Source organism: Gavialis gangeticus, unplaced genomic scaffold (assembly GCF_001723915.1).
Source record: "Gavialis gangeticus isolate Ggan-Ray unplaced genomic scaffold, GavGan_comp1, whole genome shotgun sequence".
Taxonomy (NCBI): Eukaryota; Metazoa; Chordata; order Crocodylia; family Gavialidae; genus Gavialis; species Gavialis gangeticus.
The window spans coordinates 54,872,554-54,895,097 of record NW_017729006.1 but is presented as its reverse complement, the minus strand read 5'-3'; the positions used below and the strand labels follow the sequence as shown (position 1 = coordinate 54,895,097).

Here is a 22,544-nt window from a genome sequence, read left to right as displayed (position 1 = left end):
GGTGCGCCCCATCAGCCAATTTTTTACCCATCCAACTGTTTTAGATGGGAACTGTTTTTACCCATCCAAATGTTTTAAATAAACATGATTATGATTAAAATGGTAATTTCCCCAAGAAGATTAAAAGTTATCTATTTCTACCTAGAATCTGATATGAATCTCCTTTCAATTCTAAGCTTTCCATTTATTTAGTCTACATTCATTAACATGACACTTATATGTAGCAGAAGGTCCAGTTGTTCTTTAGTAATCAAGAGGATGGGTGTTCCAGGGTCAGATGAAATTTACTTGCAACCTAACTGGCAACCAGCACTGAAAATTCAAGCCCCTGACCTATTTATGCCACAGGTGTAGTGCAAGCCACAAAACACTGGGGTAAAACAGCCAAACACCCAAGGAAACTTTTCCAGTCTTTCTGAGAAGGGATAGTAGAGGCAAGGGATGGAAGGGTTTAACCACTGTTTCAAAGTTTGGCTTGGAACAGAAATCTGTTTTTTCAGACTTAAATTTAAAAACATTCCCTAAGTGTTCACCTACAGAGCATTAAGTCTTTCTATTTAGTTTGCTATTTGTGATTAAACAAAGTAATTTGTATCTCAGTATATTTTGAAATTAAAACATTTCCCAAAACAATTACTGGTATTCAGAGAAATGTGAGAAAACCAAAGTCTAAAGTGTCTTCTTAAAAAGAACAAATGTAGTCACTTACATGAAATGCTGCTACAAAAAATGTCAGAGCCAGAAAGTACAGGTTAGTATCCACAAAAATTCCTTTCACTTCATCTGCATCCTTTTCTGAAAAGCCTAGAAGAAAGAATAGATAAATGTAAAAGGAGTACCAAGAAATTAAAGGTACAACTACTATTCTACTAGACTGCAGTATAAAAGAAACACCCTACTTTACTTATGTGTATTTTTCTAAGTAACTGAATGCTAGACACCAGCTTTGTTGGCAAAAAATCAAATAAAAGAGTTTATCTACAATTTTGGACTGGTAATTTGGAAGTTATGATTGATCTTGACCAACCAAGAGAGATTTGCCTCTAAGTTTGGAAAGATCAGCTCTATAATAATTTAGAAACATAAGACTGAAAGTTACTTTGATTATTAAGTCAAATTCCCCACAATTAATGGGACTATCTAATTATGCTATTACATTCCTTTTTTCTTCTTTTTTTTTTATAAACTTAACAGTCTGGCTTAAAAGTGATATTTTTTTTGCTCCTTCTGGAAGACTGCTTCAGAGCTTGATTGTTCCAATGGTTTAGACTCTTCTCTTACTTTTCAGCTTAAGTTTCTTCATGGTCAGTTTATATTAATTTGTTCTTGTGCCAACAGTCTCCTTTACCTCACGTAGTTCTTTTCCCTTCCTGCTATTTACCCCTGATGTATTTAGAGAGAGCAGTCATCCACTCTGAGCCTTTGCTTGTTTTACCCAACTGAAATAACCTTCTTGTAAGAGTCTCCCCATCCCTCTGATCATCTTAGTCTGATACTGCACCTGTTCCAGGCTGTTTTTTCAATACAAAGAGAAGCACAAAATAGCACATAATAAATGATCTGTGGTGCTTTGAAATGTTAGCACGAATCCGAGAAAAAGTGTGCATACAATGCTGGAATTTCCTTGACTAGCATTATCCATTGGGCCATGCATGGGTCCCGTGCCTTATGGTTTTCTGAGCCATAACTCTTCACTGCAAGTCAAAGGCCTGTGCTGCTGAGGTCACCAAGAATGGGGATGGAACCCACACTGGGTTCCACCCAATGGAACCAGTCATAGCACCCACACTGACCAAATCTCAAAGATCCACAGCTACATAGGACACCAGTCCTCTCTTAATGTGGTAGTGTGGAACCCACAGTCAGTGACTGGCAAGCAAAACCTTCCCTGAACAGCAGCAGGGGAGGATTTCAGCTACCTTTAGCCAAACAGATTTAAGAATTGCTCTATCAAACTTTATCAAAATGATGTTGTCTGTGTTCACGTGAAGAGCCTCACCACCAGCAGACAGCAAGTGGAAATACCCTATGGGCGCCTATACACGAGCAGGGAGGCTGCTCCGATGCACTGGAATTCCAGCGCATTGGAACAGACTTGATTAATTGAGTCTGCTGGAGTGTGGCAATTACCGTACTCCAGCAGCCTCCTGCATCCCATGCATCAGCGTCCCCGCACTTCAGAATGGCAGTGGTGGAGTGCTTTATTTAAAGCTCGTTCAACAAGCTTTAGATAAAGCACCCCCACCACGATTTTGAAGTACAGGGACATGGACACATGAGATGCTCCAGGTGCTTTAATAAGAGCAGTTGTCAGAGCCACTCTAATTAAAGTGCTGCCTCCCACACACTCCTGGACCACATGTATAAACACCCTACATGATCCATTTACAAGATTTTTTGCAACCAGGCAGCTTGGAGAGATGCTTAAGGTCCCAAACAAGAAAAAGTGAGGGTTCAGTACACAGGCACTAAGCCATGGGCTAGACAGATGAAGGGGCTCCCACTACACCTCCAGCTGAAGCTTAGTTACTAGGTAGAAAGGAATACAATGTTCACAGGATCAGAAAGAATAAGATGCTAACTCTGTAAAGGCAGCAATGAGGGCACCAACAAGGGCCAAGGAATTGAAAGAAAAGAGAGAGGTCCTGATTCTGATTCCTGCTGACAACACTTGATGTATTTTATCCAATGATTTGTTAATGCAGAATGCATAAACAGTTCCTGGAGCAGGTACCAGAAACAAACACTCTCCCCACAAACTGGGTGTCCTCATTGCTGTATTAGTCATTGTCCCTTTTGCTTCTTCCCTCTAGCCCTGTAAATCTTACATTCCTGGCTGTACAGCTTCAACAGGTTTGTTGGAAAGTGCCCCAAGCCAGTGTATGATATTCTGGTGATTAGGGCACTCTCCTAATGAGGGCATGAATCCCTTTTGGATGTGAAGAACCTAGAACCCAGGGCTCCTACAGTACTGACAGCTGTGAGGGAAAAAAACCCATGACAATAAAAAAAAACCCTACACACTCTACCTGAAGCAACATCATGTTAGTTCAATCCAGCTCTGCAGCATCTGTGGAGATTGGGTGTTACAGCAGGACTTTTTGGCACTTCTAGTTAAAGCTGATTCAGTCTTAGATAAAAGTGCCCAAAAAGCCCCATTAAAGTGTCTGATCTCTACAGACATTGGGAAAGCCAGGTGTAACTAATGTACTGTCTCTTCTGGGCAGGGGCTGGGCTCAGTGCAGAAGCATGCTGAGTTTAAACCATTTTTCCCTCCCCACATCTGCAAGCAGTCCCAATTCGTGGGCAAGTCAACCAACCCCCAAGTTATTATATAAAGGAGAGCAACAATACTGCACACTAGGGGTGTGTGAAGCGGACAATATTTAATTCAGATTCGGCCAGATTCGGGGGACAGTGATTTGATTTGCTGATTCAGATCACTGTCCCAATTCAATTCAGCCAAATCTGAAGATTCGATTCTGATTCAGAGAATCAGCGATTTGGCCATAGACACAGTTTTGTATGGTTTTTCTATGTACCACGATGTACCAGGCATGGCTTGTGAATGCTGAGATGGTGGGGCAGATGGAGCGTTCCCTGGGAGTACTTCTGTTCCACTTTCACTACTGAGTACACGGAGGATCCCTCCCACACCCCAATGGCTTGGCAATTGGCTGCGGGGGGGATCCTGGGTACCCCCTTAGACCCAGGAGGCACCAGTCGCTGAGCCGGGGGGTAGTGGGGTCCCCCGCACACTCTGTGGCAGACCTGGAAGTGGACCAGAAGTACTTCTGACCCACTTCCGGGCCCACACTCCCGTGGAATGCTCTATCCACTGCACCATCTTAGTGTTCACGAGCTGTGCCTGGTACCTTAAAGTACGTAGAAGAAAAACCATGTAAAGCTGTGTATATGGCCAAATCAACGAATCTCTCCGAGTCAATTCGGAGGCTTCCGATTTGATTCGGAGAGATTAAAGGGTCTCCTGATTCAATTTGGATTCAGAGATTCGGCCACCAAATCGGGCCAAATCTCCTCCGAATCAAATCAGTGACCGAAGCTTTGTACAGCCCTACTGCACACCTATCTTCCAGAATATCCAGCTCTCTGGATTCTGTGTGGACAGAAACATCTAAGCCCCAGAGACTTGTGGGATTTCAGCTATAACCTCCGAGTTCAGCATCTCCCGTCAGCCTGCTCAAGGCTGCTTCCTGCTCAGTGCCATGCCTTTCTGAATTGTCCTTTGGAAACTACATAGGAAGCTTATAAAACTAATCCCATTTCTCGGACTCATCTCTATAGAGTCAGTGACTCATTTTTTAGGCACTCTAATTGCCTTTATAGGTCATGGAGATTAACCAACATGACTTCAAGCTCTGGATAAAATGGCTAATAATCTCTAGATACATGAAAGGCAATTTTAAGGAGTAGGGAGATATTACCCCAGTATATGGCTTTGCTGACATTATTGCAATACTCCTTTTTAAGAAGGACACTGAAAACAGGAGGGAATTAGAGAAGAACAACAAGCACATTCTGGGGCTCATTCCCTATACTCCCCCATACTGAGCTTTCTATCCAGCTTTAATTTAAACATGTAGCAGGGCCCTAAGGCAGCAATATCACACCATTTCTGGGATTTAGTGCATAGTGAGAGGTTCTTAGCACCTCCCCACGCTCATCTTGGAGGTTGTGTACACAAGCTACCCTCAGAGCCTGAAAAACAGGGTGTGCAACAAGGGATTCAGGAAGATAAAACTTCCTTAAAAAGCTTAATTTGTTTAACAGAGGACAATCATAGTCTATACATACCAGAACAGGGAGCAGATACTGATCCTAGAAGGTTTTTTTAAAGCTAGCAGGAAAAAGCATAATATAATCTAGTAGCAAGGAGCTAAATCAGCAAAATTCAACCTGGTGTTATGATGGGCAGTTTTACAGTGAAGGAAATAATTCCCAAGGATGATTACCAAGGCTGTACTAACATCTCCACCAAGTTAGTTGTTAAAACAGGACTGCATGCGTTTTGAAAAAGACTCAGTCACAAGTTTATTTGGCGAGATGCAGGAATTACTAGGTGAAATTATGTGACTGATATTATGCAGGTGAAAATAGATCACAGTAGTTTTTCTACTCTTAATCCATTTTCTTACCCCTCTATTTTAAGTTCTTATCAACAGACGTTAGAGTTTCAGCAGTAGTACAGAGCTCTTTTACACTAAGCAGACTGTTTAACAAGAAACCTTAGAATGTTGGGGGAAGACCCTGCATAGCCAGATATATGGCATTTTATAATGGTCCTGGGCAGCAGCCCAGAATCAGAAACTAATGAAGTTGACTTAACTCTACATTGCTTCTCCTTCTCCCAGAACTGTAAGTTTTGTGCATTTCAAAGACAGGGCAGAATATTTTTACCCTCTAATCTCCACATTTAAACAGACTGGAATATGGGTAAAGCTGCAAAAAAAAACTTACACTGTTTTGGAAAAATAAATAAACGAACTTTTGTGCCATATCTCCTGTATTTCCTCTAAATGGGTCTCCCACGCCCATGCCTCCCTCGCCACAGAAATCCTCCCTTTCCCTGCCCTTCTGCATGAGCCACCCCAGCCTGGGGCAGATGGCAGCCTAATTCTGGCCCTGAGCCCAGAGCTGGGGCCAAAGCAAGCACCTGCCCTAGGCTGATATTTGAATCTAAGCTGAGGCTCTTCCCCACTCTCCACCCCCCAATGTTGACTTAGGAAAAAACTCTGGATTTGAGTAAATGCAGTATATTGTTTAATACAGCTGAACCCCAAATGCTGTCAAGATGTAATTTATGTAGCTGAATTAGACACTTAGTAACTTAACTGCCTACTCTAGAAAAATGAAGAGTCCACTTACCAAATTGTTGCAGAGAATACACAGCATCTTGCATGTGGATCCAAAATCGGAGCTTCCCAAGGGATATTTTATCATATGACACTGTAAGAGGTAGCTCTGTCGTTGACCGGTTTATTATCTACATTTTGAAAGAAAACAATCTTTATAAAAATATGATCTACATATGTAGCAGTCATTATAAGGTTATTTTGCACTTTAAATCATACCGTGGTTTTATTACTGGTTAAACCTTTAGGATATTTAATATAGCCACTTTATTTTGCAAATGGAAATAAATACTGCTTACATTACTGCACTGCTTAATTTCCATAATAAAAAATAAAAACAGTAAGTTGAGAACCTGTACTAATCAGGTTTTTACATCATCTTCATTTCTGCAGCATCCAAGTACCTTCTGGAAGTGTTACATGTAGTTCATGTAGTAGAGCTAGACCCGGCCAGGTCAGGCCAGACCACATTTCCTTCCCTCCCCACAGGGCTGGGTTGAGGCCTGGTCAGGTTCCCCCCCACTAACCCCCCAGGGTCAGGCCACATCTCCTTGCCGCTCCTAGGTTCAAGGTTCAGCCAGCTTATGCTCCCTTCCCCACTGTGGGGACAGGCCATGCTCCTTTCCCTGCAGAGATGTTAGAACTGGCCTGTGACCCGACACCCTCTGTGTGGCTAGATAGTGCCCCATGAACCTACGCAGGCACTGGATCAGGATCACCAGCTGGATTCAGCCCATGGACAGACCAGGTACTGGCAGCCCACCAGGGAAAAAAGGTTGGGCTGTCAAGCCCATGGCTTTTCATGTCTAGTATTTACGAATTTTTGTTCCTAGGACCATTTCCTGAAGACAGTGTGTATAAGTACAAGGGCAGAGATGGAGTGGATTTTCTGTGAAAAAAAAAGTGATTCCCTATTTAAATATTAGGGTTAAATAAAAATAACTGTTCAACCTGGTACTGACCTTAGGCTGTATCTGCTGCTTAAACCTGAGGAAGGGCATTTAGCATCCAAAAGCCTATCTAACATCTCTCCCAACTATATAGATGGTCCAATATAAGATATTAGCAAACAAACCCTGCTTCTTGCATATTTTGTGAACCATCACGACTACCACACTACGACAGTTTTAAGGGAGCAAGCAGTTCATAACTTGCAAGCACGGACCTTACTTTGCATTTCCTGTTTTTCAAATGTTTAGCCACTCACCACATTTTGCACAGGCACAAAACACCACTGGAAAAATCTTAATTATGCATTAGTGAACTTTCTGAACATGTAACCAACATCTTACCTGTTCTTCAGATTAAATAACTGATTATTAGCTGCTGATACTTAATTATGAACTTCTCTGAGGTGGGCTGCTGCAATGAAAACTGTAACAAATTTCTAATAATAGCAATACTTTAAATTCATGTTATAATACTTCCAAAACATAAGTAAAAGACAGTCTACGACTCACCATTAAATCTTTCACTCTGTTGCTTAGTTGATCAATAAATAATATTGGAAGGTAATGCACGGTTTTCCCCAACTGAACCCTAGAATAGTCAAACATGGATTTAATGACTACATTGTTCTAGAAATAAAACTATTTTCTAGTCATGTTAGTATTAAGATATCATTTCTGGGCTCACCCATGTATATACTTTCATTGTGTTATCTGTTTTCAGACACGTACAACATAAAAGAAATCCCAGCCTAGACCTTCTTAATTACCTACATGTAATAAAGGGACTATGCTGTAAATGAAAATTAGACATTTGGGGTTCTCTTTTTTTTTAATTTCAATTATGAGGCTGGCAAAAGAAAGGCATGATAAGTTAAGAGTTCCAGGTATATATAAAATGTAAAGGAAAGATGAAGGAAATTGGCTGCGTGGGGGTATTTGCTAAAACTAAAACATGAACGTAAAAATGGCTGGCAAAGACAAGAAGCTGCCAGATCAGTAACGAGGCTGGCAAATACCCGCAACTGTGAAACTAAACCTATGAAATTAGTCTAACTTAGATTCTTGTACAGCAAGTCTTACCACAGAATTTGAATACTGAGCAAATGTAAGTGAAGTCCCCATGTCTTGTAAGTGCTGGGAAAAATTACATGTACATATCACCACTAGAGCCGCTCCATTTTATTGTAGACTATGCATAGATTTATTTGCTATCTGGTCATCTAAGTAGGGGTCTAAATGCCATAGTGGTACAAACACTTTGCCCTGTCCACACTACAGCTGCCACTGTCACCACTAGTGATATGTTTGTAATAGTGGAGGGATATATGCCTCACCAGTATAAATATAGCTCTGTCAAAGTCAACAGAGGTGCAGGGAAGAGCCAAGCAGGTACAGTACTGTAACATATCCCCTTCATAAACTTACTGAGATCCTTCTAGAAAAAGCTTGATTTTATTGCTCTTAATATGCTGACCAGAAAGCAGGTACAGGACTTCACTGCTCCAAAGGATAGAAACCTTCTTCTATGCTAAGAATGGCTAAAATATGAATGTCAGAACCAGGTCATCAGAGATTTGCCCGAGGTCAAATAGGAAGTTCATGACAGGGCTGGAAGCAGAATCCACATCTCCAGAGTCCTCATCTACTAACCTAATCCCAAGTCTATCCTTGATGTTAGCATCTTACACACTTTATTTTAAATTAAAAACCATTCTTAAGTAAGACTATTACAGCATTTCTGAACATCTAGAAGAATACCAGTCCCAGATATAAAACACGGAATTGGCACTGCTGATCTCCTACTAGGAATGTGAGCCATCCATATCCTGCATACATAATGTATCTAGATGGAAGCATTTTTAAGGTCAAGGGCTCACAGTTGCCTTCTTGCATTATTAAATTATATTTGTTGCACAGCAGGCACAATTACTTCCTTAGTATTTTGTAGCTGTATTGCTACATAAGAAGTGTTTTAAAGCATTTTGAGCTGCATGGTGAAATCTGATGAAGTCTTCATTTTTGGATTAAAAAAAATATATATCTAACAAGGGTCAAAGCAGTTTACACCAAGTGACTCAATTATTTAAATGCTGTTCACGTTCACAATCACTACTGAAGTGTAAGTAAAACGTTAACATACCCAGTCCTCTCTCACAAGCTCTGACTTTTAATTGTACACTTTAATATTATATTAGCACCGTGTGGGGTTTTCTGGGTTTTTGTTTGGTTTTTATGAAAGAGAAAGACCGGTTCAGTTTACACGGCTTAATCTATCAAAACAAACACATCATTGACTTACATCTTCATATATCGCTGAACGTCAGCTGGAAGAGAGGCTCCATCAAAAACAAAGTCATCAACCATCACATTCAATGTTAATCTTGATCTCCAATGTGAGACAGGCTCATCTAAGGCATTGGTCTGTTTTTCTGCTTCAATTTGCTTTTAAATAAGAGAAAAATGTAGATAATTATATATATTTGTGGCAAAATTAATTTAGAAAGACAAAGTTAAAAGCATTCAAATCCTGGACTGAGATTAGCTAAATCAGAAAATGGTTACAATTTAGACTAATCCATCAATATTTTTCTAGCTGTGCTGGAACTGAATATATGCTGATTGCTAGCTGAAACTAGAAAAAAATACAAATACATGGTCAGAAAGAGCTAAAGGGCAGATTTAACTGTTTACTTATGTTTGAAATATTTGTATGTTTGAATCCGGTATTTGGTTACTCTCAAATCCTTTTTCAAACAACAGGAACAGATTTTTAAAAAGCCTGAACTGATTCGATTTTTGCAGGTTAGTCTAACCTGCCTAGGTTGAACCACTTTGCAACCACACGGGACATTTCCTCTGGAATGAAGTGCAGGCACATGCCTGAAGAAGCTCAGATTAGAAGCTGGGAGGTGCTAGAGCAGCCCTCCCTTCCATTTCACATTGCTGGGCTGAGGCAGGAGGGTGGCCAGGCCTCAACATTACACTCTGACTAGGGAGAAGTGTAAACCCTAACCTGGCCTGCACTGTCCCAGGCTTTTCCCTGCTCACTGCTCAAGGGGCAGGACTGTTGCCAGCCCCCAGCCCCCAACCCCGGGGCCAGATCTCTGAGGCAAAGGTGGTGTGTGCAGTGAATCCATCTGTTGATCTCTCTGTCTACAAACCTGACAGGGCTGCAAACCAGCAGGGATCTGATAACACAGTGTTTATCAGCTGATCCACAAAACAAAAGCCTCTCTCATTAGTTCAAGCTCTTCTTAAACAGCTTTTTCCAAGGAAGGAACAGAACAACATTACCAGCTGACCTGTTGATTAGCTCCAAGAAGCCCCAAGTGGACACTGTTCTGTCTGCCTATCCCAATGCAACGGGACACACACACACCCCTCTAAGCATTAGCTAGCATACCACATGCCTAGGGTCTGTGCTGTGGGAGATGGGAGGGAGGGAGGGGGGAATCCCTGTTTGAGCAGTGAGGGAAGACAGGCAGACCCTGCTATGCCTGCAGTCTGCCCCAGGAGCTCTGGCTTGGGAGGAGAGGGGTGGGGCCAGCCCTGCTTTCTGGAGCAGAGATCCCAGCTCAGAGCTGCAAAGCATCTGGGATGTTGAGGGACTGTAGTTTAACCAGAGGGGTCTGGGACAGATATTTTATAAACCGGTTTGACCCGTATCAGTTAAGTCTGATACTACATTCAACCAGTTTATCTTAAACCAGTTTCAGCCATTTTAAAACTGGTTTATGTGCACCGAACTTATGCTCTGTTTAAACGTTTAAACCAGTTTCTAATCATTTAAACCAGTTTACGTGTAATGTCTGTCCCTAGCCCAGATGTTGATAGCAGCTTGATCTGTATCAGGATTTGGAAGACTGAAGCAAGACAAACTGCGTCAGGTTTATAGACCTGAATCTTTCTTAACACCATTTCCACATGTTATTTGTAACAATATCTTAGCTTCCAGTAGGCAGCTGACTGCAATCAGCTAGGATTTCTGAACAAAGTTGCTCAAGAAGAAGCCCTCATACCAGTGTTTGGACTGTGAACTCATACTCTTAAACTAAAGATAGCTTTGAGATTGTTTTGTTTTATTTCCTTTTATTCCTCTGCATTTTCATTTCTTTTGCCTCGGCCCACTGTGCCATATTCTAATATTTTCAGTGTTGAACTTTATCTAACATTAAGTGCTGTCCTAATATAAATCAAAATGCTGATGGGACCATCATTTCAATTTATTTCAAATTCCAAGAAAAAATAGGGTAGAATTTCCAAAAGTAATCCAAAAATCTTTATGCCTAATACTGAAGTATTATTAATGTATAATATCCATTAACAGTGGAAACCTGGATCTGATTATACAGGATGGCATTTTATCCATTATTGCTGCCTAGTTTTGCTGCTGAATACTCACTATGACCAAAGTGTCCATTTTACCCTTGGTTCCCCTTTACAAAAACATGAATAGTTTAATGGAGCTGGTAAGAAACCATGCTTTGGCCCCTTATTAATAGAAGAATTAAGTTCAGAATCATGCTTTATACATGTGACATCATTTAGATCAGAATTCACTGTATAAAAACCATGTTATCATGGCAGTGCCACAGGAAAGAAGACTTTTCCAGTAGGAAGGTGAGCTGGGGCGAGACAGCTGGAGAAGCTGCATCCCCCCACCCCGTGTTGCAGCAGGGAAGGGGGCAGAACTGGCAGCAGCATGGATGCAGCTTGCAGCTGTTCAGCCCCGGTGTAGCTGCTCACTGGCTGAAAGCTTAGCCCGTGCCACAGCCTGGGGAGGCTAGACGTTTTCAACCTTTTTTAATAAGTGTATCCCTGGCGGCCCCTTTTTTGGTAAGTGTACTCCCATGTGGGGGGGGGGGAAGTGGAGAACAGCTGGACATGGAAGCTGGGGGGGTGGTGAACAGCTAGACATGGACACGGGGTTGGGAGGGTGGCGAAGCGGCGGCTGCGCAGCGTCCGTGCAGCCCAGCTCCTATGAGGCAGCAGTGTGGGATGGCAGCGCTCTGTCCCCACATACCCCTGGGACCTTTAAAGTAACCCAGCTGACAACCCCTGGGCTAGGAGATGGAGAGAAGAAGCAGCAGCAGCAAAGGTGCAACTGCAAGTTGCTCAGCCATGGTGCAACTCCTCACTGCTTTGCTTGAGCCCAGGTTCAGCCCTCAAGCTCTGCGGACCAGATCCAGTGGTTTCATAGGCCAGATATGGCCCCCTGATCATATGCTGTCAACTCCTGATGTAGGGTACTTGCCTTTTCTGCCTCTCACAGCTGTGCAAAATGACTTAGTTTATACACTGCCATAACAGATTCTCCTTCTTAAGTCACCACTAAGTTATTGCGACCCCTAATAAATACTGATTGCTGTACACTTGCGTGTCTGCCTTTTAACAAGGACTTCAAGTAACAGATCTGACTTTTTACAGCAGTGTAGATTGAAAAGGATTTCTCTCTTCAAATGTACCACTGCCAGACATAAGATTGTAAGTGCAAGGGCCAGGAACATTTTCACACGGTATGAGTTAAATTGAAGGTTTGCAATGGCTACATTGCCACCACACTGTATCAGAAACTTACCAACTGCCACAGCTACTTTCACACCACTACTTTCATTCTAAGCACATCACTAAATTAAATTGTCTACAGCCAAGTTCTACATTACAATCAAACCTGTTCTGATCCTACCAAATGGGATGCAAACCTTAAGGATCTGGAGCACAGATTTCAACAATTACAACACAACCCCAAAACTGGAGCCACTCAAATCAGCAAAGCCAGACTCTAACCTGCTTCAACACTGACCCCTGGACAAGGAGAACAGAGTCCCTCTGGTTGTCACCTACAGCCCCCAGTTTGAACACCTATGCCACATCATTTATGGTCTCTAACCACCCTGGAAAAGGATAACCATCTCAAAGTAGGCATGGGGGACAAACCAGTTCTGGCTAACAGACAGATCCCCAAACTCAAGTGGTATTCCTTAAGCAACAGGCTACTTAACTCCCAGTCTCACCGAAGCACCAGGCCTTGCAATGGACCCAAATGCCTTCTGTGCCCCAACATCAATGCTGAGTACTAGAGGTACGCGAAGCAGGCCCTATTTGATTCGGATTTGGATTTGGGCCAAATCCGGGACAGCGATTCAATTCATTGATTCAGATCATGGTCCCTGATTCAATTCATCCGAATCTGAATCTGAAGATTTGATGCTGATTTGGAGGATCAGTGATTTGGACATAGACACAGCTTTAAAAGTTTTTTCTACATACCTCAAGATACCAGCACATCTTATGAATGTCACGATGCTGGGGCGCATGGAGCACTCCGCAGGAGTGTGTGTCCCTCCCCGTGCTCTGCAGTAAATCCGGAACTGGACCAGAATTATTTCCGGTCCACTTCCAAGTCCACTGGGAAGCGCGTGAGGGAACCCCCCTGCGCCTCCCCAGCTCAGTGATCAGCCACGAGGGGATCCCGGGTGTCCCCCCCAGACCCAGGAGGCACCAGTCATTGAGCGGGGTGAGTGCAGGGGGGGCCCTGCATGCTCTGCAGCGGACCCGGAAGTGAACCAAAAGTGCTTCTGGTCCACTTCCAGGTCTGCTGCTGAGCACAAGCCCTCCGCGCTTCTGTGGGACACTCCACGCGCCCCATCATTGCAACACTCGCAAACCGCCTGCTACCTAGAGGTATGTAGAAAAAACATTTAGAGCTGTGTCTACATCTGAATTGCCAAATCTCTCCAAATTGATTTGGAGGGTTCCGATTCAATTCAGAGACATTAAAGGGTCCTCTGATTTGATTTGGCCACCAAATCGGGCCGAATCTCTGCCTAATCAAATCAGGTACCGAAGCTTTGCACAGCCCTACTGAGTACATCATCACTGAACTAAATAACATGGCTTAAAACATCTGAGATTTTCTCCTGCAACTCCACCAATGTCATATATGCCATCACCTCTCCTCTACTGTCTACATTTGGCAGTTTGGGTAATCCCTACATTACGAATGAACGAACATCTGACATCAACTGCAGAAAGACATGCAGGCCTGTAGCAGAACACTTTAACCTCTGCAGACTCTTCATCGCTGAGGGCACTTGTTCTCAGATAAATTTTTTAAAACCTGATTTGAACAGGAAATTGCAGAACAACAAATCATCCAAAGACTGGATTGTGTTAGGCCTGGTTTAAACAGGGACTATAGATTCAAATCCCATTACCTTGGTTAGCTTTGGTGGCTCCTTTGTTCTCATAAGCTTACTGCTTGTTTGCTTGTCCCTCCCTGTACTGCCCCATCTCCCTCATCTTTTGTATTCTAATTTCTCTCTTAATCAGCTGCAGTGAAAGAACGTGCAGAAAGCAGACTATAAAGTGAGCATCAGCTCACAAAAGCTTGTGCTATATACAGCTACTCCACGCTTAATGTCATAGTTACGTTCGTGAAAAATGCAAATAAATGAAACAATGTTAAGTGAATCCAATTACATGTCGGTAGTTACCTACTAGCAGGCAGCAGCCAATCAACGTTATAACCAAACATTGCACAACTTTAAATGAAAATGTTCTCTAATAGATCAGTGACATAATAATGAAACAATGTTAACCGGGATGACGTTAAGTGAGGAGTACCTGTATATATCCGCTTTGGTTAGTCTATAATGAGGGTGTCAAACACACAGCCTGTGAGATGGATCCAGCCCACAAAGCCCTATAATCCAGCCCAGGATACTGCCCCTTTTGATGCAACAGACCAGCTCCCCTGTGCAGTGCCCAGGAAGTACGCTGCCCACAGCGCTTGCTTGGGCTGCACCACCCAAGCTGCTTGCTGCCAGTCCTGGGCTGCATCACCTCCACCTCAGTGCATGGCATGGCCTAGGATGTGACCCCAGTGAACAATGTAAGCAGCACAGCCCAGGACTGGCAGCCAGAGAGACAGCCTGCTGGGGCCAGGTTCCAGGCTGCACTGCCCACCGCAGTGGGCCAGTCCCAGATGGGACTGCCCATATTTCAGCAGGCAACACAGCCCAGGAAGTAGCTCCAGTGAGCACTGCAGGCAGCACAGGCTGGGACCAGCCCCAGGGCTGGCATCTTGGCCTGGCCTGGCCGGGTGCCACCTGTGCTGGATCAGCCGGGGGGGGCAGCAGCAGAAGGGGAAGAGATCCATGGTTCAGCCCATGGACCATGGATGCTGAACCACACTTCTCATCCTATGGGCCAGATGAATATTGAGTGTAAAACCACTGGTTTATAAAATGCAAATCTACCCTCCTTTCAGTAAGTTTCAGCACCATACATCTTAGCTTTTGCAAGGCTCTCCCTAAAAAGCACTACTTTAGTCACCAGAGGGCATTTATTTTAAGTCTAACATGAAGCAAAGTACATTTAGAAATCTCCCTCTCCTTAAGAACACCTCTAATTCAGGCTGCAGAAATCACCTGCTCAGCTTCTGCTATATGTTTCAAATAAAGCCAAATAATCACTTTGAAACAGTGCCCTAACTACCCCGGCCTTACGAGGGTACTATATGCAAGTGGATACCATCAAATCATTTGCTTAAGGTAAGAGCTTGAAGCTGCAGCTAATTTCAGTATTTACAGTAACATTTGAGACCTAGCAGAAAAGTCAAGGTTGTATCAGGCTATGCTAACAACAAAAGGATGCATCTTCCCTAATCTAGGCCTGAACACAATCAAAATAGCCCACAATCATTGATAGATCATCTATATTCAAGTTAACCAGATGTAACTTCAGGTCTGCCCATTGTCTTTGGAAGCTGTTATATTCCCTCTGTGATATCACTGCTCTATAATAAACAGTACAGTTATTTCCAATATACCAGAAATCTGATAGACAACTTGTTCAACACATACACAGTAAAACCTACATTTCTGCTATATTTTGGCAAGAAACCTTGAAAATATAATCAATGAAGTGTCTCAGTTCATTCGATCTAGATTAGAAGGCCTTTTTCCAACTTGCAAACATCTCTTCTGAAATCTTTTACATACAACAAAAACACTGTGAATTTTAATCAGGCCGAAAATAAGTGACATACTGCTGGATTGGCCAGCAAGTTAAATTTATTTGTCCTTCTAGCCTAAACAACTAGTAATGAATTACATGATTATGGCCTACAGGTTTCATGTCTTCAAAATCACATGTCCAGCAAGAATGTTTCTTAAAATTCTTAATGTTAATCTTGCAATGCATACATTGGAAGATGCTAAACAGCTAGCTTTAGTCTGGCTCAAAAGTGAGGCTGGCTTGCCCTTCAGATGTAGGGAACAGCCTGTAAAGCAGCTAAAGAACCCAAATCTCCCTTCTAGTTTTAAAGAACATGACATGGTTAAGGCCCCTAAAATCTGTCTGCACCACAGATGAAGAACTCATGTCCTAAGGTAGTATTTCACAAACTTTTCCATTCAACAAACCTTTATTCAAAACCAGATTTTCACCACCCACTCTTCATATTCACTAAGTAAAAACCATGGAATAGACAAGCATAAATACATTTGTGTTTTGGGAATAAAAAAGACAAAAAATATGCACTCTTGAAAGGAAGCATGTGCAAGGGAGTGATGTTTTCCTTGCTCTAGTTATAAAGCTTTCCATAATTCACCACATCAGACTACCTATCAGGACCTCTCCCACCAGGGTTAAATCCCGTTGATAAACATTCTCCTAAGGCATTAGTTGTATGGTTGCAATCAACTAGACCGGGTGTGTCCAACCTTTTTGAATGTGGGGCTGGATCATGAACTTTTTAGTACCCAGTAGGCACGTGAGCCATATTCAAAGACCTCACAGGAAGCGGTGAAATTCAGCAGGTGAGATTCTATGGCCTGCGTTACACTGGACGTCAGACTGGATGAGACAGAATCTTACAAGGGTGCCACAGAACTTCCCATCGCTTCCACCTTTAATGGGGTCCTTTTGAGTTATAAGAACAAAGCTTCTTATGGATGTACAGGATGGATGCACAAAGCTTCTAATGGATGCATGGGAAGAGCTGAGCAAGGGCCGTGATGCTGCAGCCCGCACATGCCGGGCTCTACAGGTGGAGCAGTCATGGGGCAGGGATCCAGGCCACCCAAGCCTCCCGCCCCAGACCCCGCCATGTCTTGCAAGCCCGCCTGGCAGCTCCCAGCCCAGAGCCAGCAAAAAAATAAAAAGGGGCTTCCTCTACGGGGAGGGAGGAGGCGGTGGAGGAAGCGGAGGCGGCGCAGCAAGCCCGGGCTGTGAGCCGGGCAAGGAGCAGCGCCCAGGCAGCCCTCGGCTGCAACTTCTCCGCCCACCGCTGGGAAGATGAACCATGCAGGTGAGAGTGGAGTGGGGCAGGTGCGGGGGCCCCAGGATGATGCCTCCCTCTCCCCAGCCACAGCCCCAAGGGGCAGAGCCAGATGCAAGTGGCGATTTAGTGCAGGGGAAGCTGACCGGGGAGGGTCTGGTGGGGTTTCGTCCCCGCTCCCTTCGCCCCACGTGTGCCCAGCCAGGCTCCGCTTGCCATCCATGGTGCTTGGCAACGCAAGCTCTGCCCAGGACCGCCCCACGCCGCACTGATGACCCATGCTTTCACTGTCGGCTACTCCTCTTCCCACACACACCGCATCGGCAACATTAAGCTGATGCGGTGCATGTAGGAACCCTGTCCCTTCCCCAGCCCTTCAGCAGCCATTAGGAAGCTGCTGAGGAGCTGGGGGAGGGACAGGGGGTGGGAACAAAAGTAAACAGCGTTTACTTTCGTTTCCTATCGCAGCACCGTGGGCCACAGAAAATGGCTTGGCTGGCTGCATGGTGGCCTGCAGGCCGTGTGTTGGACAAGCCTGAACTAGACCCATCCAGTTCCTCCTGACTGGAAACTTGCTTGTAGTGCTCTGACCAACACTCCTCCGACCCACTCCTCTGACAAAACAACCATCTGCTCTTTTACATATTAGTCTCCCTTTGGCACTTACAATTATTAAAAGCCACCTGCTATTTTTTTTTAATAACATGAAAAAAACACCTACCTCGGTTGCAGATTCTCCAGTGAGAAGGTTAATTTCTTCTGGTTTAGGAACCATATATGTGGTTAGAGGGCTTACTATATGCACTTGTTTGCCATCGTGCCAAGGCAGAATGCCCGCATGGTGAAGAAATATATATGCATACAATGTGCCATTATTTCGAGTTTTCTTTGGTACAGAGACATTGACTGTTCTAAAATACAAAATAAATACATAATAAAGTAGCATAGTAATATCTGCTGAAATAAAGACTACTATTTACTTTTTAAAGCGATACAATTGAGCTTTAAAAAGCATATTCAGAAAGGGCAAGAAAATTATCATCTCTTTTATATTTATATTAGTTTTACTAGAGACTAGTCCAGCCATGAACACTAACTAGCCTGAGAAGAAGGATACATCACAATAAAGCAATGCTACCTTCTAATACTGGTTTGCTTGAGATGAAGTTTAACATGAGCAACAACAAAGGCCCTTCTATTAGTATAAGTATAGGGGGGAAAGTGAGTACCTGAGAGACTAGCCTGAAAAGGAAAAGGCAGTTTTCTTCCTAGCTAAAACCCAGTGAAACAGCACAGGCTCTAAAGTAGAATGGTTGCTTAGTTTTATGAAACGCATGTATCTAAAATTCCTAAAATGTTAAACCAACAGTGTATGCTTCTGCACTGTAACTAGACTAAAATTGTACACACTTTCTCTATAGATATTCCTTTATTAGTATTCAGAAGTAACTACATACTTCAAGAACAAATAATTATATCACTGTCAGCACTGCAAAACTTGCAACTATATAGGAGCTACATAAAGAAGGATAACACTGAATTTTACCTTTCAAATTTGGATTCAAGATCAAAATCCTCCACGTTCAAAACAAGATCTATATTACTCTCAGCACCAATGTTTGACCGTGTAGTGGTATACACACTCAGCTGAAAAAAAGGATAAAATCAGCACATAGATTAAAAAAAGTTATTTCATGCCAGCAAAGTCACCTTGCACATCTTTAGCAGTTTCACTAACTTTCCCCTCATCAAGCTGCAAAACTATGGCAGCAGGTTACAAAGAACAGAGGAGACAATCAACCAAAAAAAATTAATTAGAAAATACAAAACATACTATTTTTGTACCCCCACAGATCATTATACACAGGATACCAATATGTACAGATACAAGGGTCTAACAGTGAAATAAACAGGTCTTTTTCAAAAAGCTGGGTATAACATTACAAACACACACAGTTGAATCTAGGTGTGCACCAATAAAGATTTTTTAGGCCAATACCAATGGCTGATTATTAATGAGCCATACTGGCCAATACTGATCCAATTGCCCATACGCAGCCCAGCAGCTTGGAGAACAGTGTCCAGCTGGTAAGTCTGTTGGGGGACGGGAGGGGGGAGTGGCTCCATCCCACTTGTTGCCTTGCTTCACTCTGCCCCAGCTGGGTAGCACCTGCCCCTGCTCCAGCTCCCCTCCTCCCTCACCATGGGGGCCTCAATATGCCCCCGCTTTCCCCTCCCCCCCACCCCCAACAGACTTAGCAGCCAGACGCTGCTCTCTAAGCTGTCGGACTGGCTGTGTGCGTGCTGTAGCTGCGCTTGTGCATACGGTATTTATTGGCGGCATTATCGACCACATCAGCCAAAAACAGCTGATTGCTGATAATGTCAATTTTCCTTTTATTGGTGCTGATACGATATGGACCAAGGTATCAGTACACCTCTATTTGAATCCCAGGTAGGAAACCTGATATCAAGAAATTACTAATACAAGCCAATGCCCGTGGCTCAACTCTACAGCCAAATCCTCTGGGAGAACAAAGAAGCCTACCCCAAAATGAGAGGGGAATGCTAGACAAGCTTTTGAGCACCAAAGGCACAAGGAGTGCCCGTTCCTACTGCAGCTGCTTCCCAGTCTGGCTCTGTACACCCCTCCTGGAAACAGGTGTATGTGGCAGGTTCACCTGGTGGCAGCTTAGAGATAAAGTAGACAAACGGAGATTTAAGAATGGTGACTCCCAACCCCAGTGCCGTCATATTCAGAAGAGTTATGGAGGGGTGCCTTGAATCTAAAAAAGGTCTAAGAGTAGGCAATCATTGATCCTCTGGATCATGGTGTACATGTAAAAGGTCTAGTCAGGTACCTGATGAATCTGCTTGTATGTAGTCCTGCACCAGTTACACCAAGACCTTTAGCATGTAAATCTAGGCAAGGCTATGGAAGAGTGGAGGCTGCCTAAGATCTACCATCCACCCTTTAGACCACTGAGACAGAATCCAAATGTCAGACCAAGTCCAGGTGTTCAGTGCTTCAATGGCTGTAGCTTCTGCCAGACAGCAACAGATAAGTACTGCTGCTGAATGTCTGACACCTCAGCAAGGTATGTTTCTGTCACGGTGATGTCCCTTAGTCTTTCTCCAACCAAAGAGTACCCACAAGGCAGTGGAAGCTAGGGTTTTGAGGCGCCCTATATTCATCTTACTCTGGAGGTTGTGACATTGTGGCATTTTAGTATTTGATAAGAGCTACCCTGCCACCAATTGCCCCATCATGTTGCCACCAGGCCCTCCAGTCTGATGCAGTTTACAGTCATGCCCAGGACCAAAAAAAAAAGCAAGTCCAAAAGGACAAGTCTACTCTGTGGATACAAGAGGTCCCACATTCAAATGGAGCCATGTCATGCGTCAAATATTCCACTCAATGGCGCATGTCTTTTCAGTCTGCCTTTTTAAAACTGAGGGCCCTGCTACATGTTCAAAATACAGCTGGATAGAAACTAGCTACAGGGTTGGCACACAGTGTCAAGCACTAACTTTATAGCTGGTTGGCTCTTTTTATAGATGGATAGTCATTTTTCTCGTGTGATAATTCCTTGGCATGTGCGGCCAGTCTAAATTTATTGCGCAACTAACCAGTAAATTGTGCGATATATGCAACATATGGCAGTGGCCATAGGAACTGCTAAGCATCAGCATTATGTACTTAAGCATGGTAAGTTCAGGAAATGCCAGAACTGACATGACCCGCACATCCTATATTCAGCCCCCACCGTATGCATTATGATAGGCCTTGAACACATCTCAGAGTGTGTTTTTTTTCCCTCTAGAGCAGTGTTTCTCAACCTACGGGTCACGACCTAAAAGTGGGTGGCAAGAATATGTGAAAGGGTCACAAACAAGCTTTAAAAGTTGATTTTCCTCTAAAGGAGAAAAAGGTGGGAAATAGCACGTTTTCCCTTGACAGACTGCAACCCCCCATGCCCCACACACACACTGGGGGGGCTGGGAGCAGCGGGTTGGGAGCAAGGGGGTCAAGGGCCTGCTTTCTCCTTAACCTAATTACTGGGTCGGGACTGGCCATTGATGTTTAGGAGTCCTGGTACGAAAAAGGCTGAGAAGCACGGCAGTAGAGCGTACCCGGCTCTTCAGGGTGAATGTAACACAGGAAATAAGCCCAGGCGCTGCAGTAACAGCAGGATTTTTGTTAGGCCCCTTTGGCTCTCCAAGTCAAGCCATGTGCGCACGGGGCACCCTTGCCACTGAGGCTCCTGCCCTCAGCCTCGCCACAGAGGCCTGCGCTGGAGACGCTATCCTGCCCCATTCCGGGGCTGCCACGGCAACGGGGGTTCCATGGGGACCGGTCCCCCATTCCGCGGTCGCCATGGCAACGGGGCCGGCGCTCACCTGCAGCTTGGGCCGCCGCGCCAGGTACGGCCAGATGCAGGCGGCGGCGGCGGCGGGGCAGGGCCGGGTGTAGACGATGCCATACATGACCCAGCACGTGTGCACCACGTACACCGCGAACACCCCCACCACCAAGCTGGTGAACTTGCTCCGGCTCAGCATGGCCCCGCCGGTGTCCCGTCCCAGTCCCCGTCCCGCCCCCCGCTCAGCCGGGCCGCGCCTGGCCGCCGCAGCCACCGCCGCGCCCCGGCATCCTCAGCTCCGCCCGTTGCGCCTCACTTCCGGGCGGCGCCGGAAGCCGGTGTGCCCGGTCCTGTCCCCGGCCGCCGCGTCAGTGCGTGCCGGTCACGTGCCCCGCGCGTCATCGCGCACCGCCAGTCAGCTGGTGGCGCAGGCAGAGCCCGCGGGTGTAGGTTAGACTCTCCGCCCCGGAGCGCTTCTCAGAGCCCCACCCGACAGGGAACAGGAACAGTAGCAGTAGTGGCCTAGAGCTGCAAGAAGGGGACACTTAGGTTGCAGGTGAGGAGGACTAGTCTATGAGACCGGCCAAGTGTCTTGTCTGTACATTGCAGGTTAAGCTAGAGCAACGCCCTTAAAAGTGCATGCACTAAAGCTGAACGCTTCACATCACGTGGGAACCAGGACAGCCAGAGCTGCTGCGCAGGAGACTAGCAATGCAAGTATAGCAAGACTGCTCCAGCTTTAACCCTCAGTTTAAGTCCCTCCACCTCTACCAGTTCATACGCATGTCAGAATTATAACAGGGCTGCTCCTTTGGGCTTCGAAGCAACTAGAACAGGCCGTGTAGTAAAATGCCTATCCCTGGAAACACTCAAGAGCAGGTTAAACAGACACTCGGCTGAGATGATTTAGTCAGGTATGGCAGGGCTCAACTCCATGACTTTGTGAGGTCCCTTCCAGCCGTACTTGGCTGTGAACCTAGGATGAAGCTGTTTTTATCTGGACTTTTCTAACTTAAAAGCTGAGCAAAATCCCGCCCCCCCCCCCAAAAAAAACCCAGCGACAATTCATTGC

The 22,544-nt window shown here is 44.6% G+C and overlaps 1 protein-coding gene and 1 long non-coding RNA gene across 2 annotated transcripts in view; both read right to left on the bottom strand.

The window, feature by feature from the left end:
- CLPTM1L (CLPTM1 like) overlaps positions 1-21,720 on the bottom strand; it is a 57,581-nt gene extending 35,861 nt beyond the window's left edge. Inside the window, exons 1-7 of the mRNA XM_019509207.1 lie at positions 21,510-21,720; positions 18,655-18,755; positions 17,830-18,019; positions 9,123-9,265; positions 7,334-7,412; positions 5,887-6,004; positions 710-804 (exon numbers count right to left, since the gene is read on the bottom strand). Of these exons, the coding sequence (XP_019364752.1) occupies positions 710-804; positions 5,887-6,004; positions 7,334-7,412; positions 9,123-9,265; positions 17,830-18,019; positions 18,655-18,755; positions 21,510-21,671 (888 nt within the window). The 5' untranslated portion in view covers positions 21,672-21,720. The remainder of the gene's footprint in view (positions 1-709; positions 805-5,886; positions 6,005-7,333; positions 7,413-9,122; positions 9,266-17,829; positions 18,020-18,654; positions 18,756-21,509) is intronic.
- On the bottom strand, positions 1,172-4,754 carry LOC109291958. Its single transcript, XR_002095999.1, has 2 exons — positions 3,930-4,754; positions 1,172-1,475 (listed from the first exon to the last, which is right to left on the bottom strand). It is a non-coding gene; the product is annotated as an uncharacterized LOC109291958 (long non-coding RNA).
- Positions 21,721-22,544: the final 824 nt, after the last annotated feature.